The sequence below is a fragment of the Beta vulgaris genome, chromosome 8 (genome assembly GCF_026745355.1).
Source record: "Beta vulgaris subsp. vulgaris cultivar EL10 chromosome 8, EL10.2, whole genome shotgun sequence".
In the NCBI taxonomy this organism is placed as follows: domain Eukaryota; kingdom Viridiplantae; phylum Streptophyta; class Magnoliopsida; order Caryophyllales; family Amaranthaceae; genus Beta; species Beta vulgaris.
Genome location: NC_079209.1, coordinates 25,709,384 through 25,735,654, shown reverse-complemented (window position 1 = coordinate 25,735,654; position 26,271 = coordinate 25,709,384). Strand labels below are relative to the sequence as shown.

The 26,271-nt window shown below is 34.5% G+C and overlaps 1 protein-coding gene across 1 annotated transcript; it reads right to left on the bottom strand.

Moving 5' to 3' along the window:
• Window positions 1–2,354: 2,354 nt before the first annotated feature.
• LOC104883798 (cullin-4) lies at window positions 2,355–20,261 on the bottom strand. The gene is made up of 17 exons (XM_010668361.4): window positions 19,727–20,261; window positions 17,471–17,586; window positions 17,018–17,364; window positions 14,898–15,078; window positions 14,590–14,712; window positions 14,213–14,500; window positions 13,329–13,454; window positions 13,095–13,196; window positions 12,963–13,016; window positions 9,095–9,201; window positions 8,923–8,983; window positions 8,713–8,844; window positions 8,456–8,593; window positions 8,288–8,368; window positions 3,208–3,288; window positions 3,023–3,103; window positions 2,355–2,798 (listed from the first exon to the last, which is right to left on the bottom strand). The coding sequence occupies exons 1-17, from the start codon at window positions 20,070–20,072 to the stop codon at window positions 2,685–2,687; spliced, it is 2,478 nt and encodes an 825-aa protein (XP_010666663.1). The 5' UTR covers window positions 20,073–20,261; the 3' UTR covers window positions 2,355–2,684.
• Between the last annotated feature and the right edge of the window lie 6,010 nt (window positions 20,262–26,271).

Below are 26,271 nucleotides of genomic sequence, written 5' to 3'. Positions count from 1 at the left end.
GTTTTTTACATTGTGATTGAAATACTGTAGTTTTAAGATAAAATGTTATTAAAGAAGCATGGGCAGATCTAGAGGGGGTACAAGGGGTACAGCTGTACCCCCATTATTTATGGAAAATAATGAAAACAAATCAATAAGTTGAGGTTTGTCTTGTTGGTAGTAAAAGGGAAAAGAAAGATCCATGAATTTATGAGGAGGTCTCGAGTTTAAAACCCCACAAAGTTCTTTTTATGCTTTTAATTACTTACCCTTTGACTCATGTTTAATTTATCTTCAACACTTTTACTATATAAGCTTACTCTGCAACTACAAATTCATAAGCCCACAAAAATGAAAGCTCCAAAATAATAATTTTGTCTCTATTCTTTTTCCTTCAAAATTTCCTCATTTATATACTTAAACTACTGTTTTTACATTGAACAACTTATTTTAAAGATCTGGTTATTTAAATTGAAACATTGAACACTTAAATAGTTAGCAATTATATCTAAGTTCTTACTTAAACTTAAGGAGAAAAAAAATTTCTCATTTATATACTTAAACAACTGTTTTTAAATTGAACAACTTATTTCTAAAGATATGGTTTTTAAATTGAAACATTGAACACTTAAATAGTTAGCAATTATATCTAAGTTCTTACTTAAACTTAGGGAGAAAAAAATGTTAATAAAGCTTTATTTTGAAAAAAAAAATTAACGAGTCTAACTACTTACGTATTCGTACCCCCATGAGTAAATTCCTAGATACGCCACTGTAAAGAAGTATAAGAAATGACAGCCATTTTACTTTGAAAAAAGTAACTGAAAATGAGTGTTATTAGCCATTAAGGTGAAAAAAGAGCGAAGCATGGGAAAAAGATAAGAAAGACAAAAAAAAAAAAGGCAAAACTAGAAGAAAAAATGAAATAAAAAAAAAAACAACTGACGTTAAGGAAAAGATAGATGAAGGGTGGAAGAAAGAAATGAAAAAAAAAGGAAAAGAAATGAAAAAGTCGAGCAAATAAAAGCTAAACAAAACAATTACTCTCATTAAAAATTACGTGGCACTCACTTAAACCCTAGCTAACGTGCTATAGCAAGTGATAAGGTGAATGATACTGCCTTTATCAAATGAATATAATAGCTAATACCAACAAAAAATAAACGGAGACTATTTTTGAACAATTGTCAATAATTGGACATGTTAAATTGTTAATACCAATTTTTCCTTAGTTAGCTATCACATAGTTTTTGTAGACAACTCACGTAACAAGCTTTAATGGTTTCTCAAAAACAGTTGAACTGCATATTATTTACTATGAACATCTTATACTTTGATGGTCTTTAGTGTTTTAAATATTTGGAAAAACATTATCATATGTCATCTTGTTAAACTCATTTCAAAATATATGTTTATTAAAGATATAAGATAAAAAAACTAATATGAACCCGGTGCACACTAATTAGTGTGCACCCGATCCATATCACGTGAGTTTATGATAGTGTATATTGATATGATATAGTGTATGTTAAAATGATATAATATATGTTAAAATGATATAATGTATATTAAAATAATATAGTGTATGTTAAAATGATATAGTGTATGTTAAAGTGATATAGTGTATGTTAAAGTGATATAGAGTATGTTATAATGATAAAGTGTATGTTAAATGGATATAGTGTATATTAAAGTGATATAGTGTATGTTATAATGATATAGTGTATGTTAAAATGATATAGTGTATGTTAAAGTGATATAGTGTGTGTTAAAGTGATATAGTGTGTGTTAAAATATTATAGTGTATGTTAAAGTGATTTAATGTGTGTTAAAGTGATTTAGTGTGTGTTAAAATGATATAGTATATGTTACAATGATATAGTTTATGTTAAAGTGATATAGAGTGCGTTATGGTCACGTGCCTGGGCCTGGTTTACACTATTTTTAGTGTGAACCGGGTCCACGCAAGTCGGATTGTATTAAAGATATTAATATTCAAAATCATGCATCGACAAACGTGAAAACATAAAATCGTACCGCTAAACATTGGAGAATTTTACTGCCAAAAAAAAAAAGCGAGTGAACCCAAAAGAGGTTTACAAACTAATGAATTTTCTTGCGTTAGATAATAAACAATTAAGCCATCCTATCACCCGAAAAGCATAGATGACAGATCCTTCTTACAACCAGATCGTTCAGATCAAGTTCTTTCAGCACCAATTCAACTTGAGTTGCATCTTGCATCCTTTGAGTTGGGCCAGATTGCTAGCAATACATGGGTACATTTCTATTTTGTTTTCTATACTGAAACGAATTATAATTTTAGTTAATTAAGCCGTCGCATGGGATTACTACAAATTCGTGGCAAAATTGAGTTGTGAAAATTCAAATCACATTCGAGCTAGGTCAATTTTGTGAGAGAATACATGGCAAAATAAGAGATTCGAGCGACCAGAGGCAACTTAGTACTAATTACCACATAGCTGATATTTTACAATATACTTTTGCTCTTGATATGAAGAATTTTCTGAAAGATTGTAAAGCATAAATATCAAGATATGGGGGGAAAATTACATCTAAATGGTTGGAAATGAAAAAGAAAGTGAAGGATGCAAGTTACTGTACATTATCAGACAACCAACCTTCAGTTGACAGTACCAGGGTTTCCCCGAGTCATCTAGAAGGTTCTACTTCAAATGATGTGTTTACGCCAAGTAATTATAGATTTGAGGATTATTCTTGTCTCTCTCCAAGTATTCTCTGTCTATAAGGCTCTCAATCCTCTTCTTCAGGTCAGCTGGTTTTATGGGAAACTTGAGCTGTTTCATTGAAGAACACGCAATTCAAACGGCAGATAGAAAAATGCAATAATCAAATAAATGTCAAATGTGTTGAAAACATTTAGCTTCTCATGAACAATGAATTAGCAGACACGACGGAAAGTGTGTTTGATGGCCGTTAAATTATAAGCAACCCAGAAATATACATTCCACATCACACAAGTATCCAATAATTGACAGGAGCAAGAGGAAAGAGATTTTACCTGCTGGAAGAGTTCAGTTATCAGGAGAGTATGACTAAGCACCTTCCTTGTTTTCATGATACGAACTATAGCAGCATCAACCTATAATAAGGGAAATGTATTAGTAATCCCACGAAAGGTTTTTACCCTGGAACCTACTTTGCAAGTATTGAAGAAGAGCTGGAGCATATTGGGAGCTAGCCAACCTGATATTGACGATCCTGAAATACTCTCTCAGTGGTGCTTGTGTTCTCCTCTACCGTTTCTTTCATTTGGATAGCATTAACCTACATCAATCAAAATCCATACATCACTGAACATCCATGATCAATCATGCCATAGCAGCAATCCATCGCAAATAACTAGATGATAATATTGGGTCCTCACAACCGAAGGAGGGCACATAATTACAGAAAATTCCTAGGCGCCAAACCCAAGAGCTTCAAACGTAATTTCCAAAAATCTTTTTTCTATTATAATGAACTTTGTGGTATGTTGATTTTTGAAAAATGTCCTAATTGTACCCTCATTGTTAACCTGAAGTTTGTATTTTAATTGGTTATGTAATACTCCCTCCATCTCTGATTAGTCTGAGTGATAACCTCAAGTGTGATTATCAAATGTTATTTATTAAAAAGCAGATGTGATAGGAGTTGAAGGGGTATTTTGTAATGAAAGAGAGAAGGTTGGGTATTTTTTATTGATAAAGATTGAGCGGGCCAAAGAGGTGTAAGAAAACTAATTTAACAATAGTGGAACTATGCCAAAAATAAAAGTGTTCAAACTAATTTAGGACAAACAAAGAATAAAAATGTTTAGACTATTATGAGACGAAGGGAGTTGTATTTTGAACTACTATTTGTTTATCTAATTGCAACGAATATATGATTAACAACTACAGCGAAATGATCCCACCCAAAGTAGTTTTCCCTCTACATTTCGCTATATTTCCTACTTTTGCAGAGTCTCAGATGCACATCTTGGACCATTAATATCTCTAAATAGGTTAAATTCAAGAATTACACCACCTATCCTACAAAGATTTGAACACTTGTTAGGAACACGTAATTTAAGGTGATAAGTTGTAGTGTGGTTACTAAAAGTTATTGCATAGAAGAAGTAGATATGATAGGAGTCAATGGGGTACTTTTTATTGGAGGAGAGAGAGTGCAAAAGTAATGATATAGTAACGGCGGGACCGTGCTATAAATGGAAGTGTTCAAACTAATTTGGGACAAATATAAAAGAAATATTTCAGACTATTTTAGGACGAAGGGAGTACGAAAAAGTTGATATTATTAAACTACACTTCGAGACAAATTTAACGAGATCCCACATAAACATATTTTCCATATAAAATAATCACTACTACATATAGGCAAACTTCTCTAACCTTTCACTAAAATATTCCAAGTGAGAAAGATGAAAAAAAAAACGGACGGAATATTCATGCAACTCTGCGTTACATGCTGCCAAACTAACATAATAGCGTAGAATTCCCTTCTGAGTTACAGGGACTTGTTTCTTCAGAAGATGAAGCAACCTTGCCTAGCCAGAGTCCTAGAGGGATGTTAATATTTTAGTGCATCGACTGTGTTTATTGTACTACATTTTAAAGTTAGTGTACTACTTGAAACTTTTAAAGCTGGGATACAATGTAGAATCCGAAGCACACATGGGTACAACATTAAAAGATCGTTGTTTATATTAGCATATAGAAATCTCTTAAACCAGAATTGGATCGAATTGATGTCTAAGTTACTTGTATCTTCAAAGAATATTTCCCATTTCAAAGGACCGCCTTGAGGTTCTTTATTTGCGTTAAAAAATTATTATATTTTAAACCTTAGACTGGATTTTGGTATAAAAAGACGACATTTCAATGAGCTTTTTTTTTTAAAAAAAAAAGAGAATAATCTAAAGAATGAAAAAGAGATATTAAACCTACAGTTGTAACATATTAGAAATGAAAAAGAGAGAGAGAAATCCCTTTCTTTTGGGCCATGGATATCATAATTCAAAACCAAACATCAAGTTCTCCACTCCATTTCCCATATTACTTCCTTTGAATAAATCTTACTAGACAATCTTAGTGCTTTTCCAAATATCAACTCTTAATAAGATATACTTCCTCCGTCAACAAAAGAGATGCTACACTTCGACCTTCACGCTTGTCGATGTAACAATTTGACCATTAATAACTTTAATTGTGCATTAATAAAAATAGTAAGTTAATATTATGAAAGTATGCATTGAGACGAATCCAGCAACATATCATATAGTAACAGTTGGTTTTATCTAAAACTAAAAAAAATGTACGGTCAAATGTAGTAGGTGAATAGTGCAATTTTCAAAGTGTAACATCTATTTTGTTATGAGACTATGGCAGCCTTATCCATTAAATTATGTTCCTCCAAAAATAAGGTCCCAAAATTGTAAAACGCCGATGACGCATTATATACCAACAATTTTTAGAAGCAATATTTAGGCTTCTTCCTTCACATGAGTATAACTACTTAACCTTGATCCAAACTTCTTATCCTTTATAGGTGGTGACTTCAACTTGAGTAGCCCTAGCAAGAATTTATTGGTTCTATAGTTGAATTTTTGGCCCTAATCTGAACCTTGACAAAACTTAACATCCCTGATACTATTATTCAAGTGAAAAGAACAAAGCTTTGCAATACCAAGATTACCAAGCTTCTCGCAACTAGCCTAATGAGGAGAGGAAGTGTAGTTGCCTGCACGATTAGTTGGTTACGGTTAGCTTGAAGAGAAAGCAGGTAAGTTAATTAGAGGAGCGAAAGGGAAAAAGAATCAGATACTCCACCCATAGAGGAGATCCGAACAAGAGAATCATATTGAATATTGTGAGAGATTCCTTTAGGTTCATATAGAATTTGGAAGAGTAAGCCTCCCAAAAGCTTGCATGTTATCCTTAATGTTTCTGTAACACTCAATTTATTATGCAAAGCTATTATAATTTTTTTCCCTTTGCTCTATCTTAGCAGATCGGCTCATGGTGGTCTAAGCACCACTGAAAGTCGAGCAGCAGCGTCTATCAGCTCTGCTTAACACTTGCACAAACATTAGCGGAGATAGTAAAAAGAAGCTTTGCGAGATAGAATGAAAACCGACAAGAAGTTTCCAAGGTTAAGCAAGAAATAGGTATGAGACTATGGCAGCCTTAGGAGCACCAAGGTGCTACAAAAATTCAAATTATTTCTGCTGAAATCCAGACCATTCCCGAATCCCATGGACGGTGGAAATGGTGATGGAGGTTTTCTCGATGGAGGAAATTTCTTATGGGGAGATCGTTCACAAGGCGCCAATTTCGGTGTAAGGCAATTATTGGGACACATAGATTTGTCGGTGGATTAGGAAGAACAGATCGAGAACAGGTTATGAGGCATGTGTATCAGGTGGTGGGCCTAACGATTTCACAGGTGAACAGTGGAAGAGGCTGTGGATCTGTTGGTGGTTCAGGCTTCTTAACCCAAGGTGGATCTGGTAGTGCAACAGACGGAGGCCAACTCAGCTTTGCTGATGGTACGTCTGGTGGTAGGCCATGTGGACCTGTTAGTGGTCCAGGCTTCACAACCGGCGGTAGATCTGGGACTGGTAGTGCATTAAGCGGAGGCCAACTCAGTTTAGGTGGTGGTAGGTCTAATGGTAGGCCGGGTAGGTTCCACCATGGACCAAATGGAGGAGGTTTAGTTAAGGAGGTACCGACAGCAATGGATCTAGAGGTGGCTTTGCAGATTTGTTTTGGCAGAAAGTTTAGCAGAAATTTTAATGGTGGTGGAGTTTTCCAGAGATGATGGAGGTTTGGAACAGCTTCACCATCTACACTGCCTTGAGAAAAATCCAGAAGATGTTGCCAGCTTTATCACAGGACTAGTGTTGAAAGAAGAGAAAGCCGTATATTCAGTTTCTTGACCTACACACTATAGAAGAGCAAAGATTTGGCAAATCAAAATAGGAGGGGAACTGAGACCAACACATAAACCTTTAATGAGGTACAGCATTTGATTGGGTGTCCACTTTGTCTTTATTCAAGGAAAGGCTTTTAATTAGGTTTACCAACTCGAGGCCCATTTACCCATTTTCAAACAAATCTACCCATCCATTGAATATTTGAAATATAACCCTCCGGTTAGGAAAACAGGGAAAAGCCACCATTTCCACCAAATATCTGGTAATCTTCCATGACCAGTTGATGAATTGTTCTGCCATGGCCAAGCCCACAAATGTCATACCAACTCATCCATGAAAAGCTTGAACGCCATAGTTGAAACAGAGGTTTGAGGAAGATACTAACCATTGCTCCAAGGCTGTTGAATTACTTAATATCCTCCTTGTGAACAAGGTAGAAGTTTTGGCGGACGCCGGACGGTAATGCAATGGACTCGCCTAATTGGGAGTAGTATTGTAAGCATTGCACCATTAGCAGGTTAGAATTAGCTCGAAGAGAAAGCAAGTCAGCTAGTTATAGGAGGGAGAGTGAAAAAATGCTGAATATTATGTTTCCAATAGGTTTACTTTGAATTTGGGCGAGAACAAGCCTCTCGAAAGTTTACCTTTACTTTCTATGTTTTGATATATCTCAGTTCATAAATCAAAGGCATCAATCTTCTTCCCTTAATTACGGCGAGCTGTGTGAATGCATATCACTAATAGTTGACAAAATCTCTTACACCAACAAATTGCTGGTATCTTCGCACAAAATTCGAGAAACGCCTCTCCTGGATTTAACTTTAGCCTCCAATTCTCTCTCCACTTTCACCTGTCTCTATTTACATGTACAAACACACTCTCCCCCTCTCAGTTACTCACACACAGCATGTTAATCTCAGCTGTTCATTTACCATCAAGGTCACATATTAGAGCTTCTAAACTTCTCATATGTTTTAGTGTTTGTGACTTTGTGTATGTGTGGATTATGTATGTATATATTTCTCCTTCAGCCCAAAATTAGCACAATTCATAGCCTCTGAGAACAAGTGCTCGTCTTCCCTTCCCAATTACGCTAAAAAGCACTAAACCTGTCAGCTCCTTTCAATCCAAAAAAAGACTGAAAAAGGAAAAGCCCGAACTACAGCAAGGTACGATCTTAGAACATAAAAGTAACTCTAAAGTACACGCAATTAACATTTTTGGAGAAAAAAGATACTTCAATCAACAAGGCAAATGTATATTTTAGTAAAGCAACTAAGCAAACAGCTTCTTCACACTGCATTATATGGTTGTGCAAGTATTTACTAATATATAGAAGTCCTTGTATACCTTTATACGATAAAGCGGGGCAGAAAATGTATCATTGAACACAAAAGAGTCATCATCCTCCACTTCTCTTCCTTTAGGAACCTGCAATATTTAATGACAAGAGTGAACACATTATCCCAAGCATAAAAGCCAAAGAAAAGTGTTGCGAAACTAAATGTTGGTCAGTACCTTCTGAAGGACACGAACTTTGCCACACGCAAGGGACTGGAGGGTTCTTCGGAGCTCTTTATCTTCAATTCCAGTGGCATCCTTAATATCTTGAAAGCTTAGCTTCTCAGCATCATTAAATAGCATCAAAACAACAGCCTAAAGAAGACAACCCATCAACTTGAATCAGATTAATTATTTCAGGGCTTGAGTAAACAAAAAAACAAGCCACAAGATTGATCCTATATCATGTGGACAAGTGATAAAAGGAGACCGACCTGAAAGAGGGAAACTGCAAGCTCCTTTTTACCTTTGGGGAAATCTGCTTTCAGAACACAGTGACCTAACGAGTTCTGCCACATTAGCCGTCTACCACTGTATTTGCTAAGGTAAAACTCTTTAAATATGTCCTGCATATCAATTCAGATTCAAAATACAAGTATTGCAAGGGCTTTACACACATTGCTGGTTCATAAACTGTGCCTCACCTGGTATACATTTAACTCATGTGGGAGCCGAACATCCATAGGAGGGTACGTGGGCCAGTACCTGCAATAAGACAAAGTGATGATATACCACGGGACCATGCAGCGAGTAGGCAAGAGCACAAGTACTGAACAACAACACTTGGGCTTAAAAGAACCAGTAGGAACAACGTACCCAGTAGTCAAGACATGGACACTCATCTCAATTCCTGATGGAAGTTTTGTCCTAGCTTGAGATGATTGTTTAAAAGACTCATTAATTTCTTTCGACAATTCTATATCCTGCAAAAACACATCTGACATGAGATGATTGGCAATAACTAACGATATATATCTATTATTTGCTTTGTTAGCATGATTAAAATTTGCGAGGTTTTCGCTAGTCAAAAGAAATGTGCGGAATCATGAATCGAATCGTCTACCATATTTGAATCGTACAATGGTAAGATTTTAAGATTTGAATCGCGATTTTAATAACTTTGGGTTCAGCTAAACTTGGAGTGTTTCGAAACATGGAAGTAAACGGCACGCATAACTTTATATAGCGTGTATAACAGTCAAGAAACTTAATGCATCTACATCAGGAAACTGCAGGTGTGGACTAAAGTCATAAAGATCATATAACAATTCAAGACGGAAAAGCAGTGAGACAAATCAAGAAATATGTCATTGATGAGGTGTAGGAGCTATCGAATCAAAAATTACTACAACCCCCTTGCATTGATAAGGGGGTATCCACAAAAGGCCCAACAAAATTGAGAACTAAACTTAGTGAAATGGACTAATTGTTAAGCTAACGGCACAATTGGACAGCACCAAGAGACCATATATCTACTTTTACACATCAAGACACAATTGGACTAAAGTCATATAACACATCAAGACGGAAAAGATCCATATAATAACAGCAGAAAAGCAACGAGGACAAATCAAGAAATATGTTATTGATGAGGTGTTGGAGGCGCGGAGCTATCAAATCAAAAACTAATACAACCCCCTTGCAATGATAAGGGTGTACCCACAAAAGGCCCAACAAAATTGAGATCTAACTCGGTGAAATGGACTAATTGTTTAGCAAACGGCACAGTTGGACAGCCAAGACAGAAAACAGAGGAAGGGGATCAAGAAAGGTTGAGGGAAGGAGACATACACGTGCGATATAATAGGAAGGGTAGAGTCTAGTGTCTAACACAGCAAAAAGATGAGCATAGACATGGAGACGAAGATGGATCAAGAGAGGTATGGGAAAATGCTAAAAAAAGGAGGGTATAGTAATAATATATTACTACTCCTGATTTTTTTTACTTGCAACATTCAAACATGGCACAAGAATTTAGGAGTAGATAGATAGATAGATTAAAAAAAAAAAAGGAACTCCTAATGCTAGGAGAGAGATAGCGAGAACATATTACCAATTTAGGAATATTGTAAATAATATGCAACTTCCTAAAATAGAGAGTGTTGCAAGTAAATAACACAAAGAAAATAAATTCTAACAGATATTGTATTCATTATAAAGTACATAGAATAATCTTTTATGTTGATGATAATCTTTTGGAAAAATTGACATGAATAATCCCAACTTTCACCAGTCTTCTAAAAATAATCCCAACTTTGGATTGTTTTAGAATAATCCCAACTTTAGGGGGTACCTTGTCAAAATAATCCGAACTATTAATTTTCAATATATTATAGACCTAAAACGGATTAGTGTAGGCAAGAAAAGTGATAGTTTGGTTTATTTTGAGAAGACAACTCAAAGTTGGGATTATTCATGTCAATTTTTCCTAATCTTTTTCCATTATTCTGTAGAACATAAGTTTCAAACCAGCAAAGACACGGAGATAAAGATGATATAACTTATAAGTGCAGAAAAATGTGGTCTTAAAAAAAAAAAAAAAGGGCCATGTTTATGGCAATACACACACACACACACACACACACACACACACACACATCACACACACACACACACACACACACACACACACACACACACATATATATATAGGGGTAAGATCACATAAGAATACTTCTTGCATGAGAAATTTGAATGAATCTTAACCACACGATTGGATTAGAGTTACAACACTTGTTCATTAGAGTTATACCCCCCTAAAAATTTTGAACCCAAAAAAAAAAATTTTTTTTAGTTTTTCTTTTCTCTAATATTCTTTTTTTGGAGTTACATCACTTTTTCATTAGAGTTACATCACTTTTTCATTAGAGTTACATCACTTTTTCATAAGACTTATAGCGCGTAAAATTCATTTTCATTTCTCATGTAAGTATGCATTCTCATATGAACTCACTATATATATATATATATATATATATATATATATATATATATAATAATATATATATAATATATATATTATATATATATGTATATGAAAACGTATGAACACTAAGCAGTGATCCTGTGTAACCAATAAGAAATCCATTTTGGTTAAAAAGCAACCATTTTTTCCCTTGTGGGGAAATTTTCAAAAATGATTACATTCTCGAGAAAAAAGATTATCATGAAATATCTTAATAACATATTACAATTTTACTAATATCAATATGAATTACTAATCTATTGTTCTCACGTTCTCATATAGAGAGTGTTGTCAGAATTGTGGAATAGTAATCCATTTTAGTAATATTGTAGTATTTTATTAATATTATATATATTCTTTTATGAGAATATGATGAGAGTGGAATAGTAATCCATAGTGATAATATAATCTTTTACGAAGATATTTCCGTTTTAGAAAATTGACCCACATAAGGAAAAATGGTTTACATTTTAGCGAAAATGGATTGCTTATTACTTAAAACGGATTACTACTTAGTGTTCTCACATACTCATATAAGAATTGCTCTCACCGGAACCTAACCTTAATTTTAGAATGTTAACCATTTTTAGAATATAGGAAAAATTTTAGAATGTTCCATTGGCAATCCTTAATTTTAGAATGTCCCATTGGTAAGCAGAGTATTTTTTTTCTTTTATTAATACAATTGACCCTTTGCCTTTGTTTATTTGACACGTGATATTAATGAGGGATTCTGTTAATCTGATCATTAGATTAATCATTGGTTAACCCAAAACACTCAAACTGATTTTCTTCATTCTTTAGGCGTCTCTTTTGGCAATAAACTCTTCCAGATGAAAAACAAATTACCCTATGATGACCAATTAAAAGAATTAACTCGCACATTTATAGTTTTGCATGAAAGAGGGCTCAAGTCAGATTTCCCTGTTTTTCTTCAGACATAAGTCTGACGGAGAAACAAGACAGCCTCTGGTATTTCCGTAAGTCAATGGAACAACAATGAGAACCTTCCCCCCCCCCCCTCCCAAAAAAAAGAAAAATAACGTGCTTGCGTCAAGTGTTTGAACCTTCTGTTTGCCTAAAGACCAGCTTCTTCGACATATCATTAAAATTCATGCTGCAAAGCTATCTAATACCTGATTTATGTACCAAAAGGAGATAATTTGTAAACAGATCAAATATGGAACAAAACTAATGAGCCTTCATCTCCCAAGATGTGAAAAAGAAGGATGCAAACTAAAGGTGCAAAACAAGACAGCTTAGAAAATAACAGTTGGTACTGGCAGCTTTAGTAACTTGTGGGTTTGCTTATGCTTAAATATTGGATTATATTCAACTATAAGTCCCTAACACTCACAGACTCTCATGTCCATTTCTTGATCCACGCAACTATAGAATCGTCTTCTTTTCCCTGTATTAGAAATATTAGAGGCTTTAATGTAGTAAAAGATCACCCTCGACTACAAAAGATGCCAGTAATTCATCATCATTTTGAAATTTGCTTCAACTTATATATTTTGAGTGATGAGTATTTTATTAAAAACAAAAGTATCAGATAGACATAAATTAAAAGAAAACAAGACATCCTGCGAAAACTAGAGGACAAAATGTATGTTCTACTCATTTGGTACAACAAATAATCAAATCGTATAAAAATAAAATAGAACTAAAAAAATGCTGCTGGGTTCAGGAAACAATTGGTTAGGCAAAGACCCATACCTTGAACATTCCTTCGAGTTTATTTGTAAATTGACTACCACACTCAGTTTTGAGCTGCAACTCCAAAATGAAATGATCAGAGAAAATTTACAGACTTCAACCAATTAGGTTTGTGTATGTTGATGAGGTTACCTTTGAGATCATAGACTTCTCGGCATCAATTGAAGCACTCTTTCCCAACAAAAGCCTCTTTGCAAGATCCTTCTTGTAGAATGCTTCAAAGACATCCTTGCCCTAGATTAGATAAAAAAAAAAAGAGAGAGAGAGAGAGATATTGGTCAAGTTTAGCATGGATTGAGATATTAACAGAACTATACAGAAATAATCAATGGATGGTCTTTATAAATGCACCCAGTGAGCAAATACCTGTATAAATCGGAATAACACCAAAACTTTATCAAGGGTGCCCTCCAATTCCTCCTCAGATGTTCCCTTATTTCCAGCTCGAAGCTTCTCATCCAGAAACTTTGCAATCAGCTCGGCAGGACGGTTCTATTAATTTGAGTATACAGTCAAAATTTAGAATGTAGGTACATCATGCATAAGAGAAGCAAATTTATGCAAGCACATAAATTACAGAACTGAAATTAATTCCCATGCATATCCCACATTATTTTCCTGAACTTTTGTTAGAATATTGCCAGGATTTACGATGTATGCAAATAAGTGCTTGATGTAACATATCTAGACAACTGCATCCGTTTAATACTCCCTTCGTCCCATAATATAGTGCTGGTTTCTCTTTCTTAAGGTCAAACTTTAAAATCTTTGACCAAATATTCTCATTTGTGTATATAAAAAAACATATTCATGTGAGATCTTGTTAGATTCGACTCAATGTGTAGTTTCATAATATCAACTTTTTATATTTTTTATTAATTAGGAATTGAAGATATTGAAGGTCAAATATTTATCTTGGAGAAAGTGTAAAAAATAAACAAGCACTATATTATGTGACGGAGGGAGTATTACATATTGCATAATACATTTTTTCTCCTTCACGTATGACAGATCTTCACATAATCACATTCATGAGCTTCGCGAACTTTGGCTCTAAAATTTTGCTTTCTACAAAGCTAATTTTCAGTCTAAGCCTTTGCTCTTTCAAAATCTAAATAAATTACCCCCAATGAGCTAGTAATTCTTGGGAAAGTCTACCAATCTCAGACATTCAGATCCAACCTCCTTTCCTTAATAGCAAACATGACTTACAAGTTAGAAACTCGAGAACCATTATTTGAAATGCTTACCTGACGAAGATTAATGAGGTATTCAAATGAATCTTTGATTGTATTGCCAAAAGATTCATTCTTTGAAAAACTTTCTTCCCATATTTTATCAAGAGCTGCCTTGAACTCCAAGAGACAAGACACCATATCCTTATCTTTCTCTTCATCCATAACTGTAGCCTGACCAGCTTTCCTGATGTACGAACTTAGTGCCTGCCTCAGAGACTCGAGGGCATTGACCCTGAGAAACAAATTGTACATCCTCTGGAGGTCATCAACACGACTTCCTTCCATAAGCATCATGAAGCCCTGCTCAGGATGACATCATTTCAGTACTAATAAAGCAAAACGAGAGGCATGAAAGTCAAAATATGCCACAGGTATTCCAGCAGCCATACCTTATCAAGTATTGCAGAAATATGACGTTCAAGAAGCTGCTTTTCGGCTGTTGAGATGAGTGGCTTTCTAGTACTTGCATCCAAGTAAAGAAGGCATCTTTCTTGTTCTTCATGCAATCTTATCTGCAAGGAAGCATCAGTATTAAATCTTCAACTTGGAAAGGAAGCTAAATTGAAACAGTCATATTCTAAACATATCAACTGATAAAGACAGCTCTTAGAATGTGCATTTAAAGCATCATAGTACAAATAAAGCAAGAGAAAGGAAAGGCATGAAATTAGGAAGATATACTAAAGCAGACACATACTTCAACATGCTTCAAGTAATCTGGAACATCAGACTGCTGCATGTATTTTGCACCTTCAGCAGCATAAAATTCCTCTGTACAATCAAGGAACGGTTTTTCAAAGCTCTCTTGGTAAATGCCCAGAGCAGTAAACATTTTTAAAAGATGGTTGAGAAGAGTCCTATCAACAGCTTCACCTAGTCTGGAAATCAGCAATAAAGATGGAGAAAATGAAATAATATAGTCGTAAGAACTTCTTGCCTCAACTTAGCAATGGAATAACTATAATGTAATAACACAAAAGTTTCTATTCGAATAATTTACAGGTAAAACAAGAACAAAATTTAGTCCCTGTTGTTTCCTTCTGACATGGCAAGACAAGGAAATAAAGAACTAAACATCCCATAAAGCAAACAAAATGAAATGGATAACTATATGTTTATGTACTTTTGAAAATCCAACAAGCAAATAATGATCCAATAACAAGAACACTATGTTACTCGGACTCTACATTTTATCATAAGTACCCACATTGGATCCTCGACACTCCAACACAAGTATGAACAGGTTGTTAATTTATTTACGGCCAATATGACAGAAAGTTTTCATAGGTTAGAAGTACACAGCCTCGAATTGAACAGGAAAACTAGTTCAGAGGCATATCTTTTGTACAAACGAATATCAAAAGTAGCTCAACAAAGCTAAACAAATGCTCAACTTCCAAATGCAGTATATAAACGAAGAGTTCCTACAGATTCATCACCCAAAAATATCATATTAAAGGCATTAATATTCTTCATCATCAGAGAGCATTCTCAAATAAAAGAGGCCCATTTGAACCAAGAAGAAAACGGTAAACTAAAGTTAGGTTACAATCTTCTTGACCTATCAAAAAGTTCACCAAAAATAATTGAAGCTGGCAAGTAAGTGAAGTTCCTCAAATTCATTAAGTTTTCTTAATAGGAAGTTGAAGTTCTTCAAATATATATTAGCTTCCACATATATAAGTTCAACAATAACTTTACATTTCCCAATTCCCAATTTAGTTTCTATGTCACATTTAATGACTTATTTATTTATCCTCCTTTCACTATAGGAAAGAGTAACATAATTCGCTATATAATTTGCTCTTTCAATTCGCTATGCCCAAAATAATAATTTGATTTCTGTTTTAACTTTTAAGTGTTAAATTCACTTTATCTCCCCAACATATAATTTTTCTTCTCTCTCTTCGTTGCAACACTTGTTACTAATTTCTTTAGAGTCTTGATACATTTTACTTATCGTATCTTATAGTAACATTTTTTTCTTTGTCTCTTTATTAAAAGATATATATGTGATTGAATGGAACAAAAACACATACAATAATACATTTAGATAGGACTAGTGGCTTGAGAATGGTAACAGAGAAGAAATTCAAGCGATCATTTTTTTTTTTTGGTGTACAGGAAGCCACAAGAGCGATAATGTAGACGGATAGGTCATAAGTACACCCTTATTAGTTTACCATTAAGCTAATTGACATCTACAAATTCAAGCAATCTTATAATATAAAATTTACCACCTCCACCTAATGCCAAAACCTATCAATCAGTACGAGCATGCAATATAATATTTCTTCTAAGAAAATTAGAATAGACAAATGAATCTAATATCTTAATCATTATTTGCATTCTCGAAATATAATTGTTGTGCTAGTAGTAGCTTGAGAGTTATTTTTCACAGAATAATATCGATAATAAAAATATTACCAATGATAGTTGTCCCGAACATGATACTAACCATAGGTATATCAAAAATAATCATTAGAGATAATGATATTAAAAAAAGTTAAAATTATATTATTACCACTATAACAAGCAACAAGTTTAATTAGTTTCAACTATACAAATGAACTTGATACGAGGAAAAAAAAGTTATAAATCAGCAGAATACATTGGGTTATGCAGATATAAATTGATGTGAACAAAGCCTTAGTCCTCAAATAAAGACAAGACCATAGGGAAAAGGTGTGAAAAGGATGCATTCTAAGTGTGAATCATGCCACTGTATGATGGAATAAGAAGTGAATAAGTTCACAAAGATGGTGTTTTTCCATAATTCATAGAACAAAAGTTAAGCGGAGAGAAAAACAAAGTTACCTTTCTCTCTCGATCATTCTCAAAAGACCAGTAACAGTTTTGTGTTCAACTTCACGACACAAAGAAAGGTGCTTCCGAAAAAGCTGCAATCCCATGTCCCACAATGACTTCACATTCGGGGTCTGTTTCACATACGTCCTATCAAGATACAAAGCTATGCCACGGATCATTAGCATTTGGTCACAGAGATCCTGCCAGCATTTCTCAACAAGTGACAGAAAAACCACTAGATCTGGACTTTGGCCAACCAATGAATGCAGTACTGTAGACACATGAGCTTCACTCTCCTTCTCAATCCGTTGATAAAGACTTCCCCCCATCTTGTGCAGGCAAAGATCATTAACAGCCTAAAAATTTGAAATTCCACAAGTGTGAATAGTATTCCAGCACAAAGGGCAAGACAGTTTGTGTTTCTTCCTCCTGGAAGAACTAAGATGTTGTGGATGAATTTACCTGATAGAGTTTCTCCAGATCACATGAATCAGGCTGCTTCAAAAAAATAGCATTTATGGCTGACTTCAAGGTTGCCCAAGTAACTTCCTCAAAATTAGGAGGTAGTGTCGGCTTAGCTGTTTCACAAATAGCAAAGCAGAAGAAAGGAAAATTAGCATCTAGGATAGATGCATTTTTGATGAATAAATAATACTCTGCATTTTATTTGATAAATACCAATGAAAAGAAAAACACCCTGTTGACAACATGTTGTACCCAGCTATGGAGCTTCCATATACAATTACAATCCAATCATAATACAACCTCATGCACATAGATTTTGACAGAACAGCATTGTCATTTATATCAGCTAGTAGAGGATGTTAGAAAGGTAAATTTGCCCAGTAATTGCAAGTTACAGGATTTTGTTCTTATTCTACAACTGGTGCGTAAGCCTAGAGAAAAAGAAATGAAGAAACAAGTTGGTCATAAAATAAAACCTCACAAAACAAAATTGAATTATGCACCTCCAAGCTCCAACAACAAATCTCAAGAGACATAAGGAATACTTGATATCATCTTAACCAATTTCCTCCTAGAACATGGGGCACAAGCATTAAGTAACTCCATTACCACTCACCCTAGTCACTTTCAAGGAGACCAAATTATCAACAAACACAGAGCATGTTCATTGATCAGCAGGCAGTTCCAGAATATCCTATATCAATTGGGAAGCAGCGTTCAGCTGTTACTATAAATGAAAAATATGTTCCAAGTAAACATATGTGTATACAGCAGGCATAAGGCTAGAAGTTAGACATGACCAAACTAATACTGGCACCAAAAAAGATAGTTAGCATACTACTACCATAAAAAATGTTAAATTAACCACTAACCATGTGTTTGCTCTGAATGAATGGTCAATATCAGTTGAGCACCCCTGATTCTTGACTCTTGACTAACAATTTCCAGTACACACTATGTTTTCCGTCAACTGTGTGCTACCCTAACACTACCTAGAGGTTGATCATGGACAGATAAGCTATAGCACAACAGTAAAGTTGATCACATAAGGAATGAATCACAAGACGGAACTGTGAAACTACAATACATTGTCATCAATATAGGGTGACATAAATCATAACCAAGCTTTACGAAAGGATAAGAGTCAAGACAATAAATCAAACACCAGACCAAGTTTAACCCCAAACTACAAGTTTCAATGCCTGAAGGCTCTTATACGATTACTTTTTTTAAAATCCTTTCTTAGTGCAGCAAGGGGGAATACTGCCAAAACTTAGAGGAATAACATCTGCAGGATCACGACAGCAATGACCATACTGGATGCCACTAATGATGTGTATTGGAACTATGTATTATGACTGAGTCCTCCTTGTTAAACCTTCAAATAAACATGTAAATTCAGCAACACTTGATAAAGATCCTGCTCTGGGAATGTTTGCTTAGATTGAGACTTGAGCAACCACAAACCTAACAATTATTTAAAATTCCAAACAACTATATGGCTTAACTAATCAACTCAGCTCATTCCCAGATACCACATTACCCTTCTAACTTCATGAAAAACAAAACCTTGAGTAAATGGACCTCTTAACCATGATCCTTCAGTGCATATGTACCAATAACACACCCAAATTCACAAACTCGGAAACTATATGGACAAGGATCAGCATTTCCCCAATTCAACATCTCCGGTTCCATAAGCAAAAATTACAAAAAGCCTCATGTGGAAACAACAATAGCCATTACACCGAAATCACTTACCACATCCCATAACATGTGCCCACATCCAACATTCTAAAACCTCCACATAAACCCCAAATTCAACCCCATCACTAATTGACCTCTGAACCATAATCCTTTCTTGTAAATTGTAACATAAACACACCAATTCACAAATTCGACAACGCAAACCAAATTCGAGCCTGATCACCCTCACCGGTTTTATTAAATCAAACCTGGCAAAAATTCAATAGAAACACAGCCATCTTCTTTACTGAGCTTGAACATATTAACAACTTATCTAATATAAACTTGTAAACTACAAGTACAACTCAATACATTAACCGCCAATTCCACCTCAATTCAAAGTTAGTCGACAATCACAAAACACTACTGTAATCTCTAGGTACAGTTCCTTATTCTACCGCATCAAATCAAATCACAATCACATGATTCAGACAGAAAATATATAAATAAAAAAAAACCGAAGCTGAATTTGCAAATTTCAAAAACCCTAAGACAAAAATAAATTACCTTTAACAAGCTTGATAACAAGCTTCTTGGTAGAGGGATTAGGAGGTGTGGCCTTCTTACGGGATAAATTAGCAGTAACACCGCCCGAAATCGGAGCGGAACGAGAGTTAGCTGAAGAAGAGATTACAGCGTTAGATTTGAGATCGTCATCGTTGTCGACGATCACGGAAGCGGGGTCGTCGTCAACGGCGGAAGAGGAGTTAAAGGCGGAGTGAAGGGCATTTCTGGTATCAAGAGACTGAGACTTGGGCTTCTTCATTGACGGAGAGAAGGAAGAGGAGGTGAGGTTAGTGTGGGTACTGGTGGGAGATGAGGCTGGGCGCTTGTTGTTGTTGGGTGGAGACATGAAATGAGGGGAGTTTGAGTGGGGAATTGGGGATGGAGCTCTCTTTCTATTAGCTAAGGAGGCTCATGGTATTGTTGTATTGGTGAAATTGGTTTTGATCGAGATATGGGAGAGTTGTGAGTTGATAGATGGGGGAGTGGAGACTGGAGAGTGCTCTAGACTCTTATGGGTTTTCAATTTTCACACACTCACTCTTGTAGAGCTTGTTCTAAATTATCATGAATAATTAGAACTGCATCAATGATTTATGAGTATTAGTATTTTTTATTTTTGAGAGAGTTGTGTAGTACTCCCTCTGTTTTTTTTATCATTCCTATTTTTCTGTGCGCATCTTCCAATGCACGTTTTAAAACTTAAATATCTTTCATTATATATTAGTAAAAATTATAACGATTGAATATTAATAAAGTACTAATTGAGACGAATCAAACAAGACCCCACATGACTATTTTTTTTCTTATAAATTGAGAACATTTGAGAAGATTCTCTCTATGCATGAATAGTGTCAAGATTCCAAGTGAGAAAGATAAAAAAAAAACAGAGGGAGTATATATTGAATAATTTTTAATAAATAACGGTGTTTTGAAAAGTTTAATTCTTTCTTTTTACCTAATTAAACATTATAAAGAATGTTCATGTGATAAGCATTATCTGAAAATCAAAATAATAAAATAGTAGTATCCTGTCGTCTTAATTTACTATCATCACGAATCTTAGGTCATATAATGACCTTAAATTGAGTTATTTTTTGTTTGATTTAGAATGGTTTGGACTAACTTAGAATTTCTTATTATTGTCATTTTAAAATAGAAGTAATGGTAGTTTTGTAAAAGCTATTACTAGTGTGGCTCACATATTTTAAATATAAATTACCAAGCTAAGTTTGGTCTAGTGTTAAAGAAAAACCTACCAACCTCAAAGTTGGGGGTTCCATCCCCACTAGTGACACTTTGGGAGAGGGTTTTCTCTTACCATCCTTCCAATCTCAAAGTGTATGCTCGCAAACCCATATCGGATTAACCTGCGAAAGGTGTTGCTCTAGCAGGATCAGTCATCTTACCATGGAATCCCTAATGAGGTCCCAAAAACAAAAACAAAAATATTTTAAATATAAATTAACTTGATTGAACCAAGTGAAACTTAATTTAGTGGCAAAGGTCGGTACCATTATGCAACTAGTTCATGGAATCAAACATACTTATAAGGGCTTTTCTATGGATACTTTTTTAGAGGTGGGGATTCCTCTTAAACTTCCCTTCCTCCCCTACTTATAGAGGCTTTGCTAATGTAGGGTTTGAATATGTTAGGGCACTTTTCTACACTAACAAAAAAAAAACAATCAACTCATTTAATAATAAAAATGGATAAAGTAAAATGTCATTTTGTGAGACTAAATATTTATATTGCCAATGAAACATGACAACTTGTGGTCTTAATTGCTATTATGAATAGTATTACTATTTGTAGCCATGTGGAATTTTCATCCTATACGAAATGATAGTGTGTATATAGGCTTTGAGAAATTAAATAGGAAATCCCAACTATTACCTCTTGACAAAAACAGTTTCAACTTGAATTTAATATTGAACAGTCCTGACTTTAAGGAGTGTTTTTATAGAAGCGGTCCAAGTAAACCCAATAACAGGTTGAGGAGGTTCAAAAAAGGTGTTATATTCTTTTACTTTTTTATCTATTGTTTCATATGTTCTTCTTCCTTTTTCTCTCTCCTGCCTCCTTCCTCCCCTGCCCCCCTCCTATGTCACCTTCATCCTCTTCCTCCTCCTCTTCCTTCTCCCCTACCATACCCCAACCCTCCCTCCCCGACCAATCCCAAAACACTTCTAAACTTAACAACTACCAAAAACTAGGAAGAAAGAGGGTGATATGGCATATGGTTCCCGCCTTTACTATAATGACATCAACATTAATGGCTCTTTAGAAAAGAAAGAAGAAAAAAGGTTTGAATTTTAGTTGGTTTAATGTTTTTTCGCGCACAAACAACAAGAAGCCCTCAAGAGAAGAATGCTATATTGGAGAACATGTGTTGGAGAATTTGAAATTTGGAGTTTGGCAGCTTGTTAGAAGCAAGTGTTACTGCTAGTGGCAGGGAGGGTGATGGGTGGCAAGTACGGCTGGCGATTCCAAACACAACTCGATAACCTGACACGAACCCGACATGAAGTTACCGAGAGAAACACGAACCCGATGCGAACACGAATGACGCAAAGGCAATCCGATTAGTTACATTTATCATATTATGTAGATATTCTACTTCTTATACCATTTTTAATACATTTGGGGACCAAACTAAAATCGACACGAAACCAAATATGAACACGGCTCACTAGCACGAATTGCTTAGTGGCAGGGGAGAGAAAAGATGAGGAGGAGGGTGGCAGGGGAAAGGGAAGAGAAGCAGGATAGTGGTAGAGGAGGGGGCAGAGGATGAAGGAGGGAGGAGAAAGAAGTCAGGGATTTAAAAAAAAAAAGTTTACCTACTCTAAGTAAGCAACTTGTTATTGGGACCGCTTTATAAAATATTCCCCAAAGTTGGGATTGCTCAATATTCATGTGCAATTGGGACTATTTTTGTAGGTGGCCATTAAGACTGTTCTTTTCAAAAAAAAAATTCAATTGAATATGAGTGCGTAATTTCCTGAAACTAAAATTATTTAATGGATGATAATTATAATTAGTGGTTAACTTTTTTTGTAAATATAATGTGATTCTTGCAACTCTTTAGTTTAAACTAATGAAAACTTGAATGCTAAGTTACAAGTTGGATTAACAAATTTCATGATTTTCCATAAGTAAAATATTACAAACTAAATAAATTCCATAAAGGTTGAACCTTAAGAAGCAAGATTTCTAGTTCTAACGATTAGCAAGTTGATAAGTTTTTGAATAAAATAATATAGTAAAACAATGAGTATAAAAAAATTCATTCTCTCTTCTTCCTCCTTCACAGGAGTCCTTTTACTGAGCATATCTTACAAATCATACATTCACAAATGATTATGGTGACCCATTAATTTGCCTGTAATTTTTTTCAATTGATATGTTTATATAAAATTCCCTTATTTCTTCAGCATAGGTTCTCAGGTAATTTTCTTGAAAAGATTTATATCACAACGGGAAACTTTAAAATGACTAATGTTTACTATTTCATTATTCACACACACTTTTGGATGACTTATTGGTTGCTTGATTGAGGAATAGTTTTACAAAAATGTAGACGGACGAGAATAACATCCAATCTTTGGGATACATGAAGTTCATTTCGTTCTTTTGTTTATCGTTGTGATGGGTAAATTCACATGAAAAAGGGACGACAACTTTCGTTTAGTTTGTAATTGTATGTAATTTTTACGATTTTTTCTCGAAAAAAGTTTTTTCTTCATTCTCCATTTTCGGAGAGTGATGATGTGTTGCGATAGTGTAAGTTATTTATTCCAACATATCCTAAAACTAGACGTCAAGTTTTACATATTAATGAACTCATTAAGTATTATTGAATCTGTCAATCTTCTTGGCCACATTGAGGCTATGCGACTCTAACCCAATTCTTTCCCCGACCCCTTTATTTAAAGAAAGAAACACTACTACATTTTTTACCAAATGCAACCCCTTAAAATGGGCTAGTGCAACGATACCTTTAATACTGTTGCAATATGAGGGGCTAGTGCAACGACGGTTGATAATATCATGCTAGAAGTATAGTTATTGCAACGGTGTTGAGATAAGCGTTGCTTCTGGTGTCGTCGCGTTGCAGTTGGTACTTGGTAGAGAAATTGCAACGGTTGTCATTTGCCATGTCCCGCTCAAATTTCCCGAAAATTTCAAATACAACCCCTCATACACCAAAACCCAATATTAATTTCCCTTAGGTTAGGAGAGAGAAAGAAAGTTTCAATAAGAAAAAGAAAAGGGGGGAGAGGGAGATAGAGAGAGAGAGAGAGAGTATGAAATTTCGATACTTCCATCTCAGATCTCAAACATGTATCTCTATCTATGCAAGCTCATCTCCTGCAAAATGTAAGGATGTCATTCTTTTCAGCCATTAATGCAAGTATGAAGCTTCGACGAAGTATCTCGCAAGTTGACCTAAGTTTTGTTGTGTGTCTAATCTAGGTAATCTCTTCTTTACCTCTCATTTCAATTCCTTTTGAAATTTCCGTTAATTGTACGACTCTTGCAGTGTTGGAATTCATCAAATTACTGCCTCTAATTCGAGGGATAGATAGAAAGAGTGAGCGAAAAGTAGCGCTTTCAAAGAGGATATAGGCATTTCGAATCTCTTCTGAAAAATTTGAAGGTTAGTTTTGTATTAAGTCTAATGTAAGCTTTAAGATTAAAAGTTTGGATCTTTCACAAATTTGAGGGAAAATTCATGTATCTCTAGTGAATAATTTTGTTAATTTTACATGAGTAAGCTTACAAAAATTAAATTTTGGGGGTTCAATTAAACACACTAACTTCCATGGGATACTCCACTTGTTTGTATGGCGTAAATTTTTGATCTTTTTTTGCCTCTTAACTATTTGTGACAGGTCATATGTCCTGAAAAATGATGAGTATGTTTATTCAAACTTAGAGCTGAATTTATGTTGCTTGTTTTATGGATACAAATTATGCGGAGTCTTAGTGTGATGATGGTGGAGATTGTCTTGAGCATGTATACTTGATTCGTAGTACGTTTAGGTAGCGACTGATAATAATATGATACAACCACTTGGGATGGTTGGCAGGAGGATTTACCCGAGCTAAAGATGGTGATTTTGCAGTTGAAGGAGATGAGAAATTACAATATGCTACTATAGGGGGTGTATCATATTATTTTCTTAAACTGCTTACACTCTTACAAGGAGCTGACACATCTAGTTGAAGTAGATGAGTTCAACATTTTCCTAATTGGCTCTGTTACTAGATGTGTCCATACATTTATTGCTTGATTAACATCTCAACAACAAAACTAATTAACAGATTTCAGACTAGATATATCATCAAAAATACCTAGAATATGACAAACCTCAGTCAAAATCCACAGAATGTAGTACTTGACGCTGAGCTCTGAATTAGATTAACTTGTTCAGAGCCAACAGTTCAGTATGATCACATAGTATTACTTCAACAATATCCTCCTTTTGTATAAAATCTGGAGCAACACTAATTTAACGGAATAAAATAGTCACTTTAGTATAACATCAACTTAAATATTACATTTCGGATCAACACTAATATACAGAAACACAAATCCTTAGAGAAACAATACATGTTTAAAAACACAAATTAATGTGGCTATAGTATGATAAAAACAGTAATACAAGCTAGTGATGCATCCTTCAAACAATATAACTTAAGCGGTTTAGTGAGGCCTGGCAACTCAGATTAGTTTACAGCTGAAATTCAATCTTATATGAACACCATTTTCTATGTATACATTATGCATTAGAGCTTAAACCCAGATCCATATTCTCATCACATGTAATTATCATATGCTTCTCTAGTTGATTGAGACCTCAATATGACATGGCCATTTAGAAGCATCTCTACTAAAAACAGAACATTCCCACCTTCAGGCTTGTATCCTTTTGAGTTAGTGATAATGTGGCATGTAAATTAAAAATGCATTCATTTTCCATTTTAGATGTTGAAACATTATGTACTTTCGGAAATTATATGATTTCTGTTAAATACTCTAATTGCAGTGTACATTTTTTATTTTTCAGTAACTTTTGCTTAATAGATCAAAGCTCTTCATTTGTATTTTCAGACGAAGATGATTACTTCAAATCAGACTATAAGGAGAACAACAAATTTTGAGAAGGAAACGATTAATAATAATAATGCCAGACAAGCTACTATGTTGGTAATTATACCATTTCATATTACTATTAATAATTTGGTTCATCTTAGAGATAATAAATTGTTGTTTAAAATTCGCATGAGATGACCGACATTTATGACATTTATTACAAACTTCTCATAGCTTTTGGTATAATATGTCTGACACACAAGCATACAAAAAGAATAATTAATAATATATCCATTATATGTTATGATAGCCACTATCATGATGATAAGCATGCTCTATAAATCGTTTGGTTATTTTACTTATGTATGATGTATCATATACGTGTAGTGATTTATACTGTGGAATCAGTTATGAGCTTTGGGGTTTTATGGATAATTTGACAAC